The 19,707-nt window shown below is 35.0% G+C and overlaps 1 protein-coding gene across 2 annotated transcripts in view; it reads left to right on the top strand.

The window, feature by feature from the left end:
• Nucleotides 1-407: 407 nt before the first annotated feature.
• The window catches only part of LOC148949298 (uncharacterized), a 52,985-nt gene continuing 33,685 nt past the window's right edge, over nucleotides 408-19,707 (top strand). Inside the window, exons 1-4 of one of the 2 annotated variants that reach the window (XR_016142076.1) lie at nucleotides 408-621; nucleotides 11,583-11,619; nucleotides 16,742-16,995; nucleotides 18,777-18,869. Coding sequence is in view for 1 of the 2 variants with exons in the window: in XM_089092915.1 (XP_088949041.1) it covers nucleotides 451-621; nucleotides 11,583-11,619; nucleotides 16,742-16,995; nucleotides 18,777-18,866 (552 nt within the window). In the remaining variant the exon portion in view is untranslated. The remainder of the gene's footprint in view (nucleotides 622-11,582; nucleotides 11,620-16,741; nucleotides 16,996-18,776; nucleotides 18,870-19,707) is intronic. The other variant, XM_089092915.1, reaches the window with a different exon arrangement.

Genomic DNA, 19,707 nt, shown 5'->3' with positions numbered 1-19,707 from the left:
CTTTTGATAGTGCTTTTATTGGTCAAATCGATTAAAGTCTCATGTCATTGTCTTTGCCTGTGTGTAAGACCGTGTGTTTGCCTGACTCTGTGTCTGTCTACGAGTGTTTGTGTGTCTGACTCTGTTTATCTTTGTGTGTGTGTGTGTGTGTTTTGTCACTCTCTGTGCCTGTCTGTCTGACCATATTTTTCCTTTCTTTCTCTTTCTATCTCTGTGCCTGTGTGCCTGAGCGTCTCTTTGATTGTCTCTGCATCTGTTTGCATGTCTGTGTGTCTGACTTTGTTTGTTTTTTTGTGTGTGTTTTGTCTCTCTCTGTCTCTGTCTCTTTCGCTCTATCTCTTTCTCTTTCTCTCTCCCTCTCCAATTTTTATTCAATTAACTACTTGTATTATTTTAGCTGTGTGTAAGCCTCCTTTTACAGTAAGAGAAACTGGTTGGGGAGAATTCAACATGCAAATTACAGTACACTTTAAACTGCGAGTAAATAAGACAAAACAGAGGATATTTAGTCATTATCTGAAGCTATCATTTTCTGAAGAATTAAAATTTCTCACGACGCATGAGATTAATTTTCAGAAAGTTAGTGCTTCTTGGAAGGATCAGCTACTGAAAACGGGTGCTGTAAGTTGTTTTTGCCGATTTAAGTTCAGTTGTTGTTTTTAAAATTAGTTGGTGGTTGGGTTAAAAGCTAAGTTGAAACCATAATTTTTAACTTTATTAGGGAAGCTTACCTTATTCAAGAGGAAATCATAAGATTGATATTGAGATAGTTTTAAATTATTTTGGGCCAAGAATGTTCACGCTAATTAGTATATAATCAAAAAGGGAAGCAAAGATATTTTAATTACTCATTATAAATAATACAATAAGCAAAAATAGTAATTATTTCTAAGTAATGATTCAGCAAGATTTTTTGAACAATATCCATATTCTGTTGCTACTAGTTTAACAATAGAGAAACACAGTCGAATTTGATAAGAAACTTGTGTTGATATTGATAATCAAAACCAGCGCCATTTATAATACAAATTCCCAGCGCCGTACAATACGAAATCCAAGAGAAGAAGAGCAACAGATTACGGCATTATCTAGAGCTGAACAATACATTAGACTCTAGCAATTTCTAGACACACAAAATCATGTTTGAGAAAGCTAGGGGTCCGTGGAAGGATCAATTAGTGAAAATGGGTCTTGTATGTTCTTTTTACCAATTTAAGTTCAGTTGTTGTTTTTAAAGTTAGTTGGTGGTTGGGTTAAAAGCTATGTTTAAACCATAAATTTAACTTTATTAGGGAGGCTTACCTTAATTCAAGAGGAAATCATAAGACTGACATTGTGATAGTTCTAAATTGTTTTGGGCCAAAAATGTTCACGCTAATTAATATATAATCAAAAAGTGAAGCAAAGATATTTTAATTACACTTTATCAATAATATAATAAGCAAAAATTTTTAATTCCTTTTCAGTAATGATTCGGCAAGATTTTTTTAACACTATCCATATTTTGAAGCTACTAGTTTAACAGTAGAGAAATACAGTCGAATTTGATAAGAAGCTTGCGCTGATATCGATAAACAAAACCAGCGCCATTTACCGTTTGGGATGTCTTGCAATTTTTCATACTTCTTAATTGTGTTTTTCTCAGAAATTATCATCCGATTCTTATTATTACAGTATCTTTTTCCTGAAACGTAATTATACCTATTTTTCTTTATTATTGCAACGATGAAATGCCAATAAATGTCAAATGCTAGAAGGACAATCAAGTTTCTTTGTTGAAAAGGGCCATCAGAAATGTAAACCGAAGCTGAGGCTGGACCATTAATTGGATCATGTTTGCTAATTAGTTTGGTTAAAGTTGACCTGCTTTCAGTGTTGATTGTCTTCACTTTCTGTTATTGGGTCACTATAAAAAGACGCGGATGGGAATCAAATCCATTTGCAGTACCTTCTTCTTCTTGTTCCACTTTCTGTTGGCTTTTTAAAGTTGTTTCTGAGCAAAAATAAAGCAAGGAGCTCTGTCCTTTATTGGTTTTACAAGCCTGTTATAATCAAATAAAAATGATACAAATTATATCCCCAATAATGTTATAAAACACATCAAATATGAGAGCTGAACAAAACTGGTTTTTACGGAACAGGTTAAGGAACCGAAAATTTGGTCATCTTACATCACCGAGCCTACGGACGCAGTTATTCTGAATGAATAATTTACAGAATATGTAGCAGCTGAGTTGTCCCGGTCTTGCGACCACATGTGCATGCGCTGTTCCGCCTGAGAGGGGGAATGTACCAAGCAGCCAAAAAGTGAAGATAGCCCATTTTTTCCCTAAGTCTTAAATAGGATATTTTTCTTCAAACAATAAGGAAGAAAATTTAATATTCGATTCATAATACATATACACAGTAAATAATATTTAAATCACCAATGAACATACATGAAAAAAACCTAAATTAAGTAGAGGACTCAGCTTTTTCTAAAGCCGTCAGTAATGACCTGCTGCAGATGACAGTAGTGTAATGTAAACCCGTTTTTAGGTTGGTGATAATGAGTTTAATAGGCTCGGGTTTTATTAACAGCTCACTCCTAAAATGCATATCTCCCTTTGACTCCCGCACCCGTCATAAGACATTCTTAAACGGCTTTTTCATCTAATTCTTACGTCTTATCCTTTTTATCAAATATTAGAATAAATAAAGCCGTCATAAGAAGCCACATGGCAAACTAAAAGCTCAATTTGGGTAAAATTTACGGAATGGAAAGGCTGGGCCAAAAAGATGAACAACATAGAGAGCTAATTATGGGTTCGATTATAAACGAATTCTTATATTTAATTACTCTTTATCAATTTGGCGTAATAGGCAATCATTAAATGCCGCATAACACTTAAAAAATTCACCTTTTAGGGAAAAATGTTAAAACGCCACAGAGATGGCAGTGATTTATGTTAGGAAAGAACAACGAATTAGGAAATGAACAGAATATTGGAGTATTTTGTCTTGTTCCTATCCTATCAGTAACTTAAATGGAAACTTCCGGGAACGGATATAGAACCTAAAATATGCTGAATATGCTTCACGCCCCCATCTTTTGAGTCTGGCATAACGTCAGTAAACTTTTTTGTTTTCAAACCTATGCCTTTTTTTCTAATAAGTACTATCTAATCCCATCTATTATATAATCTACAAAACAAAAATCAACTTAGAACAATTTTTGACAGTTTCAATAAAACACCAAGGAAATTTAGAGTGGAAACGGGACATTTGATAAGACAGGAATTTGTAAAGACTGAAAAATAGTGCTGTTGTCGGCAAAAAAAAAATGTCCGAATTTTCCGAGAAAATTCGGAACAGAATCATCAGAGTTTTCAGACAACTTCCAGACACATCTGGGAATGTCTTTTTCATAAGTTTTCCAACACTCCTTTCCCAACATGTGGTTTTAGAGGAGTGGTGTTGAGGGCGCTCTCACCCATGGTGCAGAAATTTTAGGGGCACTTGTATAACTTTCCTAAAAGATCCGGATAAACGACACATCACTAAAAGCCCACACCAACTTTCCCAAAAATCTTGGAAAAACCATTATAATTCCCCAGTTTTGTGCCAGAGATAGGGATATTAAAACTTAATTAAACTTGCATCATTAGAAAGCTTAAATTTTGCTTTTGGTTGAATGGAGCAGAATTTTCTTCTTAAAGTTCAAAAAATGGCAGCCCCTAAAAATATTCTAGACTACCTGCTTGGAAAACAAAAAAAATCTGCTCAAAGAAAGTCTCATTGAATAATTTGCTACCTTTGGAAGTCTACTGTTGTAATAAGTTCCTTAATTTTTATTTTAGTTGTTGGAAACATGTTATTGATGCTGATCATACATTAATTGCTAAACAATAAGTAAGATCTTATAGGTTCCCTCCATTTTAAACTAGCTTTTCATTAGCTTTTTGACCTACTGACACATCTAAGGTCCCCTATCAATTTATACCAAAATTGCTTCGAAAGCTTCCTGTGCTGCTAAAAAAATTTCTGATTTGTCTTTGAGACTGTCAGAAAACGCTGATACTTGCAAAGTGACATTTTGGGAATCGACCGTCCTTAAGCTATTTCTAAAAACTGCTGGTAGGTCCTGTTGATAACCTGCATACATATAATTCAATTCAAATTCTATTTATTTATAACCTGTCAAAACAAAACCTGTCAAAGACATAAAAATCATAATCCAATCATAAATCATAAAATTAAAGAAGACCAATCATGATTAAGTTTACTGGCGGAAGATTTAAAATCTTTCACTATTTTATCAATAAATATGGAAGGAAAGATGAGTTTAAATTTTTGGGACAAAAAAGAGTTACTAGTCCAAGGGGCATATGCAAAAGGAATTTAGCAAATTTAAAATAAATCCGGTGAGCAATTTTTTTGTTTGAAGCAGGATATAGCTGCCAAATAGGAGACAGAGTAAGGAGATGAGGCACAGTTAGACTATTGTAAAATTTAGAAAGATGGAAATGACAAAGGTGTTTAACGTTAGAGACAACTGACGCATAACCTATCCTTGTATTTTTTTCAAGATTTTGGATGGCAAGCTTTATAGTTTCCTTAATTGAATTTCCATTGGGCATTCCCAGGTAAATAAGGCTTCTAGAGAGGGGGATACAAGTTTCAGTAAGTTGGAGGGATTTACCAGAGTATACTTTGAGGTTGAAACCGACAGCTACAGTTTTATCCACGTTAAAATTTAAACCAATGTGCTGATATTCTAGTTTTAACTTCGAGAAAGTGGTCTCAAAACCAGAGAAAGTGCGACTCAGATTCAGGATATCATCAGCATACGTAAATAAAGACACGTCTAAATCCCCCTAAATACAGGTGGACTCAATAGAACTTTTGGACTGGAATGACTGAATTATTAAAAAGCGCGGGGGAAGTGAGACCCCCTTGTCTAATGCCCTTTAGCACATTAAAGAGCTCTGAACCGCACTTCATTTTGGCACGAAGATGTTTTTACATGTATCGAAGACGCTTTATAACTGAGAAGTCAACCCCTCTCTTTAGAGCTTCTACCAAAATCTGGACAAAAATACACTAATCAAATGCTCTGGCTATGTCCAGTTCACATAGAACAAGAAAATTCCCGGAACATTCCACATCTAAAACAACCTTAAAAAGGGAAAAGGGAGTATGCTCACGACTAAGTTATTTCTGAAAACATAACTGATGCGCAGGCACAGTACACTTTTGGGAAATATCTCTAAGAATAATAGACTCAAATATATAACAAGAAGTGCTAGAAACGGCTATAGGCCGATGCAATCGACAATCATCGAAATTTTTTTCCCCCTTTTTTAGATATAGGCGTAATTTGGCCAAAACAGCTGTTGAGACACAATACCAGAAGAAATAGACATTTGAAAAAGTAACGAAAGATACTGCACTAAAAAATCCCTATTATGTTCGAAGTGTTTAGCAGATATTAAATAAAGACCGTCAGAAGATTTTTTCTTAATTTTTTTTAGAATAAACTCAATATCCGACGGTGTCACTAGAAAAGCAGAACGCATAGAATTAGCAAGCAAACGGTCAAACTCTTTTACATATTTACTTTCTGCAATCCAGCTTTTTTCTTGAATACTACCGACAGAAGTCCGATCACTGCGTTTAAAACTTTTCCACAAAATTGAAGGATCACTAGCTATTATATCGACATTTTTTTTGGATCAACATTGTTTTGTGGTCTTTAAGGGCTCTTGTGAAGTTTCTTTTTGTCTTCAAACGCAATTTGTTTACTATACCAGAGAGTGGTTTTTAGGAGTCGCTCCAGATTCAGAGCCACAATTTAGCTGAATCGCAAGCTGTGACCAGACTTTGACTGTTAGACCAGTCGGTGAATTCCGTCTTTTTGCGAACACGTCTAGATGGGACTGCACACATTTCTGCGCATCGAACCGCGTGGTTGATTTCTGCTAGATAACTCGTAAGCTGTGTTTCGATCTCGTACTCACTAATATTAAACCTACATTCTGAGCTAAATAGGTGAAAAGGAACATTAATTTCGTTGAGTAACGTGGCACACTCGGACATGAATAGCTGACGATCAACATGATTCCAGTTTTGAACATAAAACCACTTTTCCTCTTGCGGGGTTTTGCTTTCGACATTGCACTCAATTGTCGCACAAATAGGTAAGTGGTCAGAGTAGTACCCTTCACGAAGTAAAGCGGCTTGTTTAATGGGAAAGGAAGAAACAACATGATCTAAGTTCAAAGTTGAAGAGCTGGGGCCAGCATAGGTATAGGATTCATTTTTGTCAACTAATGAATACGAAGGAGGAATTGAGCTCCAAAGGAGCTGGCTCTCTGGGGAGCGTTTATCAGTTAAAGCACAGTTAAAATCACCTATAAATATCGAGCACGTGACTACGGATTTTGTGTTTTTCTTGATCAGCTTACACAGTTTCTTGCAAGCCGCCATAAACTTCGTGTCGGATTTCTCGTTACAATAGTTTGTTGGTAGGTAAACATTTATTATCGATTTTTTCGGGTATGACACTGCAAGAACACGATCCCCTGCTTCGATTAATTTTCAGGTGAAGCGAGTCAAAATCGACAGGCCGCTGGGGTGGCGTCCACACGCTGCCGTTATTTTTGCCGCAGGGAAAAATACAGTGCAATCCAACGAGATTTTGATCAATTCCCTTTTGTCTGCTGACAAAACTTGTTCTTGACGGCAAATAATATCATATTCCTTGAGCAACTGTGTCAAAATAGGAATTTTATCAGAAACTTTTCCGTTTATATTCCATGATAGAATCGAAGTTGGACGCAGCATTATTTCGAAATCTGTTTTAGCAGAGATTGAGCTACGGGACACTTGTAGCTGTAGCAGGGATGATCATTAGACTTACATGGTGCACATTTTGTCGGTCTAGAACAGGGTGAATTTTTAGAACTAGAGTCTCTTCTTCGCCGCAGACTGAACAACTACAAAAGTTCTTGCACGTGCAAGAAATATGCCCACAGGCTTGACATTTGTAGCACCTTGGAGGAAGAAATAAAAATTCTGAAACCCGAAATTTCTCGAAACCAATTGCTTGCGGATTTCTATCGCATTCATTAGATCAGTTTTTGACCCGAACTGTATTTTGAACGTACGGGAGTGACCAATTTGCTACGCAATAATACATTTAGGAATTAGGGTTCGTATATTATCTTCTATAAAATCAACCGGGATGCCTATAATGATTCTGAAGTAGGCACTACTTTTAATCTTGGCCTCGATGTTTGGGCTACCGTTAGCAAGTGCCTATAGCACAGCTTCTGCATCTGCTTTTGAGGCAGTGACGACACGACAGTTTACTTTATTCGGCTTTAGCTCAGCAATTTTATCACAAGTATTCCCACATATCTTTTCAAGAAATTCCTTTCTGAGACCAGGCTTGTCTAGGTCATGAGGAGGATTTTTCACAATAACTGCATAAAATATTAATATGAAAATCCACAGTTCCCAAGGGAATTCTCATTCAGCAAATTATACGAAATATAATCCTTTGGTCAAAATCCAAAAAGAAGTTTTCACACCATGCAACATTCTCCTCAACAGTCCTCAAAACTAGTCCCCCTGAAGCCGCGCCACGCCGACATGACGGCGGCAAATGTGTGATTCAGTATCGGCGGCGGCGCGCCGCCAGATACGCCAAAATGTTTTTGGCGGCGCGCCACGGCGCGCCGATTTTTCTGATTAAAAATAATACTAAAAATTCCACTTCAGCAAGCCCGTTCAACCTTGATCTTAGTAAGGATTATTAAATGGTTGGCTAAAGACATACAGGAACAATATGACAAAACAGGAATTTGTTGGGCCGTGTGGTAAGTGTTTATGTTCACCGTCGATCAGACCAAGTAGAATTCTCATTTTTAGCCACTAAACCCAGGGAAACCTGTGTTGTGTTTATGTTTAACATCGCATTATTCCTATAAAATCCCGTGTTTAGTCATTTCCTTCTTGTTAATGATTGGGATAATGTGTGTATAACTTTCATAGTTTGAAGTTCAAACATCTCCTGTTCATCAAATACATACGAAAAGGAAGTGAAAAAACAAATAACAACTTCGAAAAAACACTGTATACAAGTCAGATACCATGGCTTAACAACACCAACAATTTTAAACCAGCGGTTGCATCACTCCAGTTACAATTGATGTAACAAAAGTGAGTTCAATTGTAACAAAAGTGAGTTTGTTCACTCTGCCTCGAGCCATTGATCTTTTTGCAGTCACTATCAGTCCTGTCGTGCTAAAAAGCCGTTTAGCTGGGGTAATTGTGGCCGGTACAGCCAAAACTTGACGAGCGTAAACTGCCACTCGCGGGATCTGATACTAGCATTGGACCTTGGGGTCCCACAGAATGCCGCAAATGGGCTTCTTCTTTGTATCTGCTGAAATAAGTTGTTTTTACAGGGGAGAACAAACCTGCACCTTTGCTATAGGGCTTCTGCGCCCTACGCTACAGGGGGAACTAAACTGCACCTTTACCCTCTTTTCTTATCAACACGGAATAACCCTCCAAAATTCTTTTCTGAAAGAAGTGATCAAGTTATGAAGTTTCAAGTCAAAGTTTAAGGCTATTTCAACTTCAGTTTGCTCTGCTCACTGTGCAAAAAAAATGTAATTCATTTCTATAGATAGATTTCTATACTAGCTCTAGATAATCTACCAAGCGGGAAACTATCACAAATCAGCATCGATAAATAAATGAAACCTAAAGCGAATAGAAATTACAATAATTAACCGAGTCAAACTCAAAACGAACAGAAATTAACATAAGTTGGGCGCAAAACCCCTATGCCTTCCCAAGGTCAGAACAATATTTGCACTTTACTGAAAAAATATAAATGTTTTTATTTTTATAACTTTAATCAATCAAATAATATTAACATATTGATTACTAAACATAAGTATATGTATATTAAACTGACAATGCACATTCATTTGTATTTTTTTTTCAGAAAAGTGTAAATTTCAGTCTGGCCTTCGGAAGGCAAAGGGGTTTTGAGCCCTACTTATGTTAATTTCTGCTCGTTTTGCGTTTGATTCGGTTATTTATTGTAATTTCTGTTTGTTTTGGGCTTCATTTATTTATCGATGCTGATTTGTGGTAGTTTCACGCTTGGTAGATTATTCGATTTTAATTTTGCTCATTTTTGGTTTAGAGGAGTTCTTTACTTTTCTTTGAAAAATTTATTTAGTGGAAACAGTTTTTTTAATTAATTTCTGTTCGTTTTATATTGATAAAGTATTTTCAGGGAAAAAGAAAATAATACTTTAAATCTTTTCGTTTTTTTAAGAATTTATAGTTTGGCCTGCTATTTGTATGCTAGAAAAAAAATTTCAGCAATTTTTAACAACATGTACTATTTTAAAAATAGGGACACAAATAGTATTGTTTAATTTAGTTTCATACCTCCTCTAGTTGATCTGAAATGGAAAACTTGATAACATTCGCAATTTTTTTTTTTTTACTTTCTTTGATAGCTTGGATACACTTACGCTATTTTGATTTGGTCAAATTTTAAGAGCAGAAGGAGCCCCGAAAGTTTGAACATAATACCCTCAGTTGTTCTTGGGATACTGCTGAGATGCCGTATTGGGAATTAGCATTAACACCTTGCATTTTTATTTAATCTTAAGGCAACATTTACTTTTTAAACATAAAGGCAAATGGGAGGGTGGGCGTGGGAGGGGGATTAGTTTCACTCCCATCACTTTCCACTATTAAAACGTGCATCAGCCATTTCTATTTTCAATCGAATGAGCCCTTTTCGAAGTTCCTACGAAAACTCCTTCGATACGAAGTGCCCTGGTCTAAACAACAACAACAAAAAAATGATACATTACACCTACATCGATCTCTACTATAAAAATGTCAAGCCTTCCAATCACTTTCGATTATTAAAAAGTGCACTAGGCTTTTCGATTTCAAATCGAATGATCCATTTTTGAGTTTCTACGACAACGCTTTGTATAAACACCGTATATGCCCCCAGGGCATAAATTACAACCCTTAACGTAAGGGCTGTGAGAAATGAAACTCAGAGAGGAGAGAAAGTAACAAAATGAAAAATAAAATCAAAAAGGGTGAAAAAACGAGGATTTTGTCAGCCAGTGGTGAAACCATGAAGATGAAAATATAAGCAAATATTTCGACAAGGACCTCCGCCAAGTTGTCCTCAGTGCTAAACAAAAAATAAAAAAAAAAACGAAAATCTAACCTTTCGAAGTTTACCTTTCAAAGACAGAACAGACACTGAATAAAGAAGATGGAAGAATTCGATGTCTTTTACAAGTTTCTAAGAAATTAAACTGACAAATAAGATTTGCATGTTTCTTAACACAATTTAAAAAATCTAAAGCAATATTGGTCTAATGCTCCCCGTAAGCTTGACGCAAATACATTCTTAGACCACACTGGCTATACATGACATGACAAATGATTGGATGTGTTTCAGGAAATGGTGGGCGTGGAAGGGGTGTTAGTTGCATTCCAATCATTTTCAATTATTGAAAAGGGCACAAGCTACTGGAATCTCTAACGTAATGAGCCTTTTCGAAGTTTCTACAACAACATCTTCGACTCGAAGTGCCCTGGTCTAAAGGAAAAAATAATAAATAATATATTGTGCCAACACCGTTCTTATATACCCCCAGGGCATAACTTAAAACCCTTGCCCTAAGGTTTGTGGGAGAGTAACCTTCTCAAAAAACATATTTTCTCTCTGGAAATCAGTTACTCTGAACAAAATGGCTATCTTAAAATTTTGATTGGATGTGTTTGGGGAAATGGTGGGCGTGGAAGGGTTGTTAGCTGCCTTCCAATCACTTTCGACTATTAAAAGGGGCACTAGCTATTTCAATTTCCAATCAAATGAGCCCTTTTCGAAGTATCTACGACAACTCCTTCGATACGAACTGCCCTGGTATGAAAAAAAAATAATACATTGTGCCAACATTGTTCTTTACTTAGGCAGCTTGATTACGCAGCCTAGGATACCATCCTGAATTGCCTAATGCTATTTTACCTACCTCTTTTCATCCGAAAAATCAAAAAGAAAAATGAACAGAATTTTAAAGTGGAAGGTAGAATTTTTGTTTCAAGAAAAATTTCTTCTTCTTCTTCCTACGAACCGATATGCATGGCAAGCCCAAGAGGAAAGTATTGATCTTTAAGAAACAGATTAGCCGGGATGACGGTTGAAGCCCGGAGGTCGATATCGATAACCAAAAAAGAGAGAAAGAAAAACAGAAACGGCGGCGTATTAGTGACACCGCCGCCGATAGAATCAGCGGCGGCGTCAGCGCGCGGACGCTAGCTCGGCGGGGCGCCACCGTGTTGTTTTCGGGGGCGCGCCGCCGACATTTCGGCGCGGCTTCGGGTCTACTCAAAACACATTATTTTAATAGCAATCTTAAGATGCATCTCGGGGCCAAATTCTGTTGTTTTTTTTCCCTTTTTACTTTCATAATATCATTCTGTATTTGTGCAGCTTATACTAATAAAAAAGCTTTTATATAAATTGCTCTCAATTGCAGGTACCTCGTGAACCGAAAAGGAAAGGGAAGATCCCAGGTATTTATTCCTTTTCACTTTAAATAATATATTTTTGTCGAAAAAATTCCAACAATTTTGTAACTTCGAACAGTTTATGCTAACGAACTATAATTAAGGAGCAACGTGGCCCAATAGTAAACAAAACTCTAAAAAACATAATTTTGATATCAATAAAAATATTACAGCAAATATAACATTATACTATTTTTAATATATATTTAGTGTTACCTATCAAGAGCTACAAGCCTAAGAAAATTTGCCTGATTTTCGATAAGGTAGAGAAACTAGGGGGCATGAAAGGGGTCACCCCTTCCTCAAGACCTTGTTCTTTACGCTAAAGTTTTGATTTTTTGTCCTAATTCTTTAACAACGACTCCTGAAACACAATGGCCGTTTAATAAGAATAATAAGTTATTTTTACATTCTATAAAACAAAAATTCTTACGTAATGATTTTTGTTAATTTTAAGTTTTGATTTTGACCTTACTTTCACTTGAAATTTTTTTTTTTTGTTTAGTTGCTAGCAGATAGTATTTGTTAATGGGAAAACTACAGATATTTTTCTTGGTGAAATTTGTTACAGGGGGGGGGGATTGTCTTGGGGAATTTTTCAAAATGATGATCTCCAAATTTTTTTTTATGTGTTTGGGAACATGATGGCCATGGGGGGCGGGGGGGTGGTTGCTCTCCAATTCCTTTTGACTATTAAAATGGGCGCTGACCCTTTCAATTTCCATTCGAATGAGCTCCTTTCAAAGTTTCCACAACAACTCCTTCTATACAAAGTACCATGGTCTAAAAAAGAAGAAAAAAAAGAAAATGAATAATGCATTATGCCCACATCACTCTTTACTTAGGTAGCACTATTGCGCTGCTTATGATTATCGACTCATGGATGCTTTTTAATGACTCATGAGTATAGCTAGGCCAAAATGAGTGAGGATAGTGTCCTCGTGATACACTCTCTTTAAGGGACTAATATGGCAAATGAAGGCCAGGGGAACCAGGAATCTTTCAAAGACACACCCTATAAGACTAAAATTATTAACGACATTCACGTAAAGTTTTTTTTTGTAGAAATTGATTTTTTAAAGCTTGATCCACAAAACGTATTTTTGAAAAAAAAATAAAGACCTTCTTAAAACCAAAACTGAACGAAAATAAAGTCAAATAATCTTCAAAGTTAAAAACTATGGAGTCTAATAGAAAAAAAACAAAAAGATATAAAGTTTTTGCCCATGAAAAATGACTTTTTTAGTAAAATAACAGAAATTAATTTAAAAAAAAGACTAAAGAGCTCTATTAAGCTAAAAATGAGTAGAAAATAATTCAAGAAAATTTTAAGCGTAAAACTACCACAAATCAATAAATAAATTAAACCCAAGACGAACTGAAATTACAATAAATAACGGAATCAAACTCAAAACGAGCAAAAATTGACATGATTAGGGCTGACAACCCCAAGCCTTCTTAAGACCAGAACATAATACGCGCTTTACTGAAAACAAAATACATTTTAGATGTTTTCACTGTTCTTTCACTTAAACAAATAAAGCTAGAAAGAAGTATTAAGACTGTAAGGAGTAAATATCAGGATATATATGTATATTAAACTGACAATCCATGTGTTTTTTAAGTGCAAATTATATTCTAGTCCTGAGAAGACATGTGGGTTTTCAGCCCTACTCCTTTTAAATGCTGCTTGTTTTGAGTTCGACTAGACTATCTATTGTAATTTCTGTTCGTTTTGTGTTTCATTTATTTATTAATGCTGATCCTTCGTAGATTTGTTGGTGCCATATGTATTAAGCTTAATTTCGATGACTTTTCCCCTACATTTTTTTCTTTTTTTAATTTGGTACCCGCTACTGCCCAAAATTCTGGAAGTTCATATGAAGGTTCTTCAACAAAAATTGATTTTAGGATACTTATTTTTAGGCTAAGTTTTTAAGATACTTACTGTGTGTAAGTTCCTCTTTTTCACTTTCCTTAGCACTTCTCAATGAAACTAAAAAAAAAAAAATCACAGCTGAAATAAAATTTTCAAATTTTGAAAACCCTATTTTCCACGGGGACCGGTATTTTCCGGGAAGAGCATTTTCTGTGGAGGGTATTCTCCGCAGGGGTGGTGTATTTCTCGGGGGGAGGGTAAATGCCAAGAGTCGTTAGGTTCCTGGGCCTGATCTTGGATGGTCGAAGGAGCAAGGAGCAGCCACTCTCTTTTGAAGTCATGATTTTAGCGGTTCCACTCATTTAGTTTTCTTCGTTTTCCAAAAAAAATTTCCGATTTTAGTACATGTGGTCTTTCTTCGCCTAGTTTCGTAGAACTCTAGCTACCAGCAGCAGGCACAAATAGACAGGGCATTGCACTAATACTTTATTCAAAAATTTAAACATATTAGGTAATTTTTCCGCAAATCTAAGAATTTTGCGTAATTTGTAAGTTTTTTTCTTAAATATTCTCTTTCCCATATCACCAATTCAACAAAGAATTTTTTTAATTATTTTGTTTTCATGTATATTTTGAGTGCACAAAAAAAGGTCATTCTTTGAATAAATCTCTGCTTAATGATTATTACCATAATCATATACACGATTGTCGTAATTAAGAAGCTTTTTAAATATTAATGAAATGTTTCTGATTATAATTATTCGGTGATAAGGAAATAAATGCAAAGACTTCAAAAAGTTGGTCAGTGAGTGATTGAAAAAGAAATAGTTGAGGTTTGTTCTTGAAGTGGAAAAGTATCCTGGACTCTTAAGGTGAGACTTCCCTTGTATATATTTGATTATTGTCAAGCATGAATACAATCTTCTCTGTAAAAATACAAGTGTGCATTTTAACTTGGGATAGGACTTAAGATCGATTTGTAAAATCTAGAAAATATAATACAAATTCTTAGAAACTATGTAAACCTTATAAAGACTTACAGAAAGACATGTTTATAAACATTAGGTTGTCTCCAAGGATTCTTCTAAAATTCATTTCAAATGTTCTTCTAAAATGAACTCTCTGAAATACAATGGAAAACAAACACATAGATCTCAATTTAAAAGCCTTTTGTCAAATAAACATGGATTTTAAGAAAGTCCATAGAACCTTTGATACTTGGTAGTGGATATCATAGGCAGCGCAATAGCGCTGCCTAAGTGAAGAGCGATGTATTATTTTTTTTTGTTTAGACCAGGGCACTTCTTATCCAAAGAGTTGTCGTAAAAACATCAAAAAGGGCTCATTCGATTTGAAATTTAAAGGGCTATTGCCCTTTTTAACAGTCGAAAGTGATTGGAGGGCTAATCCCCCTCCCACGCCCACCATTTCCCCAGACACATTCAATCAAAATTTTGAGATAGCCATTTTGTTCAACGTAGTTGAAAGATCCAGAAATTATGTCTTTGACGATGACGACCCCCGCCCCACACACACACAGCCGTAGTACATAGCACAAAATGGTACAGTCATTCACCACCTGATCGATGCCGAATTTGAATTATGATACGTGGAATTCCTTGGGTTTTAAGACAATTCATTCTAGGGCTTGTCTTCATTTTGGGTTACATGTTTCAAACTCACAAGGGATAAATTATTAAAATGACATGACGCTAAAAAGTGAAAAATTTGAATCTTTCAATTTACAACTAGTTTTGCTGTATAATTATTGTTAAATATTTAAGAAAATACTAGCTCGATTGATGGTAAATCGTATATGTATATAATACTTTTGGTTTGTTTTTTAGATTAGTAGGCTGGTCAATTTTCCAGTTACGAAGAACATTTAATATTAAGTATTAAGAGCCACCCTTGGTCACAGAAATTATGGGAATTGTTAGAGCATTTAAGAAAAAAACACAAGAATTAGAAGAGCTATATGAAAAAATAGTCAATTTTAACATTTACAAAAAAAACTTGAAATTTTATTGGGGCCACAATTTTTTGCCATTCAAGAAATTAGCCCACGCCACCCAAACTGCTCAGCTATGATAATTGAAGTCCATGTAATTATGCCCCTTTGATGCTAAGGTTCGCGTTAGGTACTGAGTCACCATAATTTTAAGCCCATTTCTTCCAAGGGCTTCAATAATAAAAAAATGGGAAGCATTACAAAATTCACGATAGTTCGCTAATTTTCTCCTCAACTTAGAACGTCGTAACTACAATTTTCCTACAGTGATGTTTACCCATTGCCCTGCGGTAAACCCATTTTTAAAAAGAAATACTTTTGTGTTTGGCCAAGGGAATCGTCGCATATCTTAAGCACTGTTGCATTTAGTCTTCGCAGTTCTCCGGAAGATCTGTAATAGGACAAAACAGCCGAAAATCAACAAATAATACTTTCACTGCGTTATTTACTTTAAATTTTTACATTACTGATGTTAGATTAGTTTCATATCCATATTTCTACTATCGTGTAAATCAAGTTAGGCATGACATAATATAGAATACTAATGTCATGCATAAGCATGGTTTGTATGCTTTATAACAATGTGGTTCCCTGAAATTGTGCAGATAATCCAAAATACGTATAATCTCTTCACGAATAATCCACTTACCAAACGAAATAATAAATAAAAATGTGGCGTAATTACATATGATGTTTCAGGCTCGGCTGAGACTCACTGGAATTGTTCTTGCTTTAATCCTAAGCTAATAATTTTGTTGAGTTTTTCCAGTTTTTGTCTTATAGCCTTACAAGTTATTTAGCAGAAAAATTCTGAAGTAGATGATTTTTGAGCTTTCGGAAAACATGCCCACTCCACTTACTTTCAGTTGAACAAACGTATTTTTTTAAAATTTAATAAATTATAAAAAAGAACATGTGAATGAGATATATATAACACATACCCATAAAAATACGCATATATAACATGTATGATAAACTGACGTTTCTAAGCCTGATCTTAGAAGTTTTAAGCATCTGGTACCCTCCTCCTTAGTTATGGTTTTAGTGATTCTATGTCAATGTCAAAGAAATTTACCTGACCAATTCACCGACGAGAGAGAAATATTGAAAATCGAGAAAAAATTTCTAGTTACGGTCTACACACTGTATATAAATTTATATCTATCTACAGTGGGTCTACCCTTAAGCAGGAATCGTAGCTAAGATTATCAATAAATGGAAGAAAACTTTTCATTTAGTGCGACTTCCCAAATTCTCAGTCACAGAAAAAATGAAGGCCCCCCAAGAAAGCGCTGAAGACAGCAAGCTACAAAATAAGAAAACAAGAGTTGGAGAAGCCCTTATGGCTCTAAAAGCCGCAGAAGACAACCTTATGGCTCTAAGAGCCGCAGAAGAGGCTAGAAGAGCCGCAGAAGAGGCTAGAAGAGCCGCAGAAGAGGCTAGAAGAGCCGCAGAAGAGGCTGCAGAAGAGGCTGCAGCACGAATGGTTCAGGTATTAGTGTCTTTTTTTCATCTATACATTTAATTCCTTTTTTTTTTCAACTAATATCTGTCTTATAAGAACAGAGCGATCAATAGGAGAAGATTTCATATTCATCGCAATTATTTAGAGCTTTTTTCCCAACAACTTCAAAAAGTTTTCATATTATTCTTAGAGATTCACATCAGGACTGAAATTAAATATTTATTTCTAGATCTTACTGGTGTAATGTTGAATAACTTCTATATGGGAAAGAAAAACGAGAAAAAATGGGTTTTTTTTATAGGCTAAATGAAAATACTGAAAAAACACAAAGCGAATATTTCAAGAGGACAAACGCCTCTCTTCTTCAGGGCGAAACGAAACAATGTATCTAAGGAAAGTGCCGAAGAAAAAAAAAAAAAAAAAACGCGGAAAGTCAATTTGAAAAGAACCAAAAAAAAAACCCCAAAAACTTAAAAGATGAATAAAATTCAATAAAAGCCCAAAATTAAAGGTGTGCTACAAAATACTCCCGCAAATGACCCACAGTGTCTTGCAAAACATTGGGTTTTTTTTTGTTATAGTTGTTTTTTGTTGTTTTTGTTCGACTTGATATGAATTCTGAAACAAGTTGGCAGTTGAAACTTCTTGACCACTAAAGATTTTTTTTTCTTCTAAAAGGCGTAATATTCTCAGGCTCTTAGCTTATGACGGGTAACATTAAACCTAAGGAAATTCATGCATTTTGAATCAGCATACAAAGACAATCATTTTTTATGTATCTATTATACATAAAAATGTATTTGGAATCAGCATACACAAACAATCATTTTTATGTATTTATTATTATTAAAATTCCGTTTTTAGAGTTATGGTTACTTTCGGGCCAAGCTGCACTTTACTTTCACTTTGTTTCCCATGAACTGTTTAAAATTAGGTTGTTTTTGTTATAGTTGTTTTTTTGCTCGACTTGATAGGAATTCTGAAACAAGTTGGCAGTTGAAATTTCTTGATGACTAAAGATTTTTTTCTTCTAAAAGGCGTAATATTCTAAGGCTCTTAGCTTATGACGATAACATTAAACCTAAGGAAAATTATGTGTTTGGAATCAGCATACAAAGCTAATCATTTTTCCGTATCTATTATTATTAAAATTCCGTTTTTAGAGTTATGGTTACTTTCGGGCCGAGTTGCACTTTACTTTCACTTTGTTCCCAAGAACTGTTTAAAATTGTTTTTTTTTTGTTATAGTTGTTTTAAAACAAGAATTAAAACCAAATACCAAACAACCATAAAAGCAAGTTATACGCCAATATCCGCGATTTGCACAAAATCAAAAAAAAAAAATGAACTGCCATCGACGGATACTAGCAAACAACTGATACTTTAGTAATCCCTGAAATAAACCTTGAACCCCTTTCCCAGTCATCTAATCAAACACGTGTGTCGTGAACAACCCCTTAGGTCTCAAGGGATGTCTGCAAGGAATGCATTAATTAAAATTAGAAATCAGATGACATAGTTCTCCAACTTATTTAATTGCTGGTTCGTTTTGTTTTTGAGTGAATGAATTACTTCCTTTTCTCTGTCAGTTGTTCGTTAGTATCGCTAGTATCGCTTTAAAATATCGAAATCAATTCTTAATAAAAAGCTTTCCTATGCAGGCATAAATTTTGATTGTAAGCGTGGCACAACAAAAATTAAAAAGAAATATGACTGCTTAGCACGTCAGTAGAGTTTATGGACTTAGCTAGTTCTACTTACATATAGTTGCCAGTAATATTGACTTCTAACCCTATAATTTTTTCTAGATCATGAAAGATCACTACGAAAAGGCCTTGATAGAACTAAACATGGCTGAAAAAGAGGAAAAAGAAACCACATTCTCTGGTCGGAGATAACATGTAAGTAGAATTCTTATTGAAATTAAGTTAAAAAAAACAGTTTTTCGACTGAAAGTAAGGAGCCACATTAAAACCGAAGGCAAACAGAAATTATTCTACATATGCGGGGGGGGGGTGCCTCCTCTTCAATCCCCTCGCTCTTTGCACTAAAGTGTTTTGATAACTTTTAAAAAAGCTTTTAATTCAAATAAAATGGTCATTGTGTTTGAGAAGTAGTTCTTAAATTATTGGGATACAAAGTGAAACTTTAGCTTAAAGAGGGGGTTAGCCCCCCTCGTATACGGAATAATTTTTTTCATTTTAAATTTCAATGTTGCTCCTTACTTTCAGTTGAAAAGTGTTTTTTATTGTTTTTTTTTTTAAATATTGCTAAAGAATCTGGCTTTCGTGCTTGTAAAATTCCTTCTCTTCGCAGAAAATTTTAAAAAGTAAAGTTTCTTTCACTTAAATTAACCCACCTCCTCCACACTGGGAAATTCTCCTCGGGCGATTCCATCCTCGCTGAAAATTTCTCAAGACAATTTCTTGCGGACGATTGCATCTAACAATTTCTCCTTAGCATACTTCCATTTGAAAAAGACATTAATTTCTAGTGGTTTTTAAATAATGTTGAATATCCCCCCTTTGTATAATTTGTTTTCTGGAATCTCCTCACCTCCAATGGAGAGTCATTCTCGCAGAAATTTTCCCCATCGAAAATTTCCTTAGCGGGAAATTCCCCCCTCCATAGAATAACTAACAATCCCAGCCCCAGTGAAAATATTTCCTGGAACATCTCCACATGTTCAATTTAGTCGGCAAAGACAAAGCAATAAAAATAAAAAAAAAAGATTCGTAA

Source organism: Artemia sp. Qi Xiang Cuo, chromosome 8 (genome assembly GCF_049724085.1).
Source record: "Artemia sp. Qi Xiang Cuo chromosome 8, ASM4972408v1, whole genome shotgun sequence".
Classification (NCBI taxonomy): Eukaryota; Metazoa; Arthropoda; class Branchiopoda; order Anostraca; family Artemiidae; genus Artemia; species Artemia sp. Qi Xiang Cuo.
The sequence above is the reverse complement of the archived record's forward strand: the minus strand, read 5'-3'. Positions and strand labels throughout refer to the sequence as shown.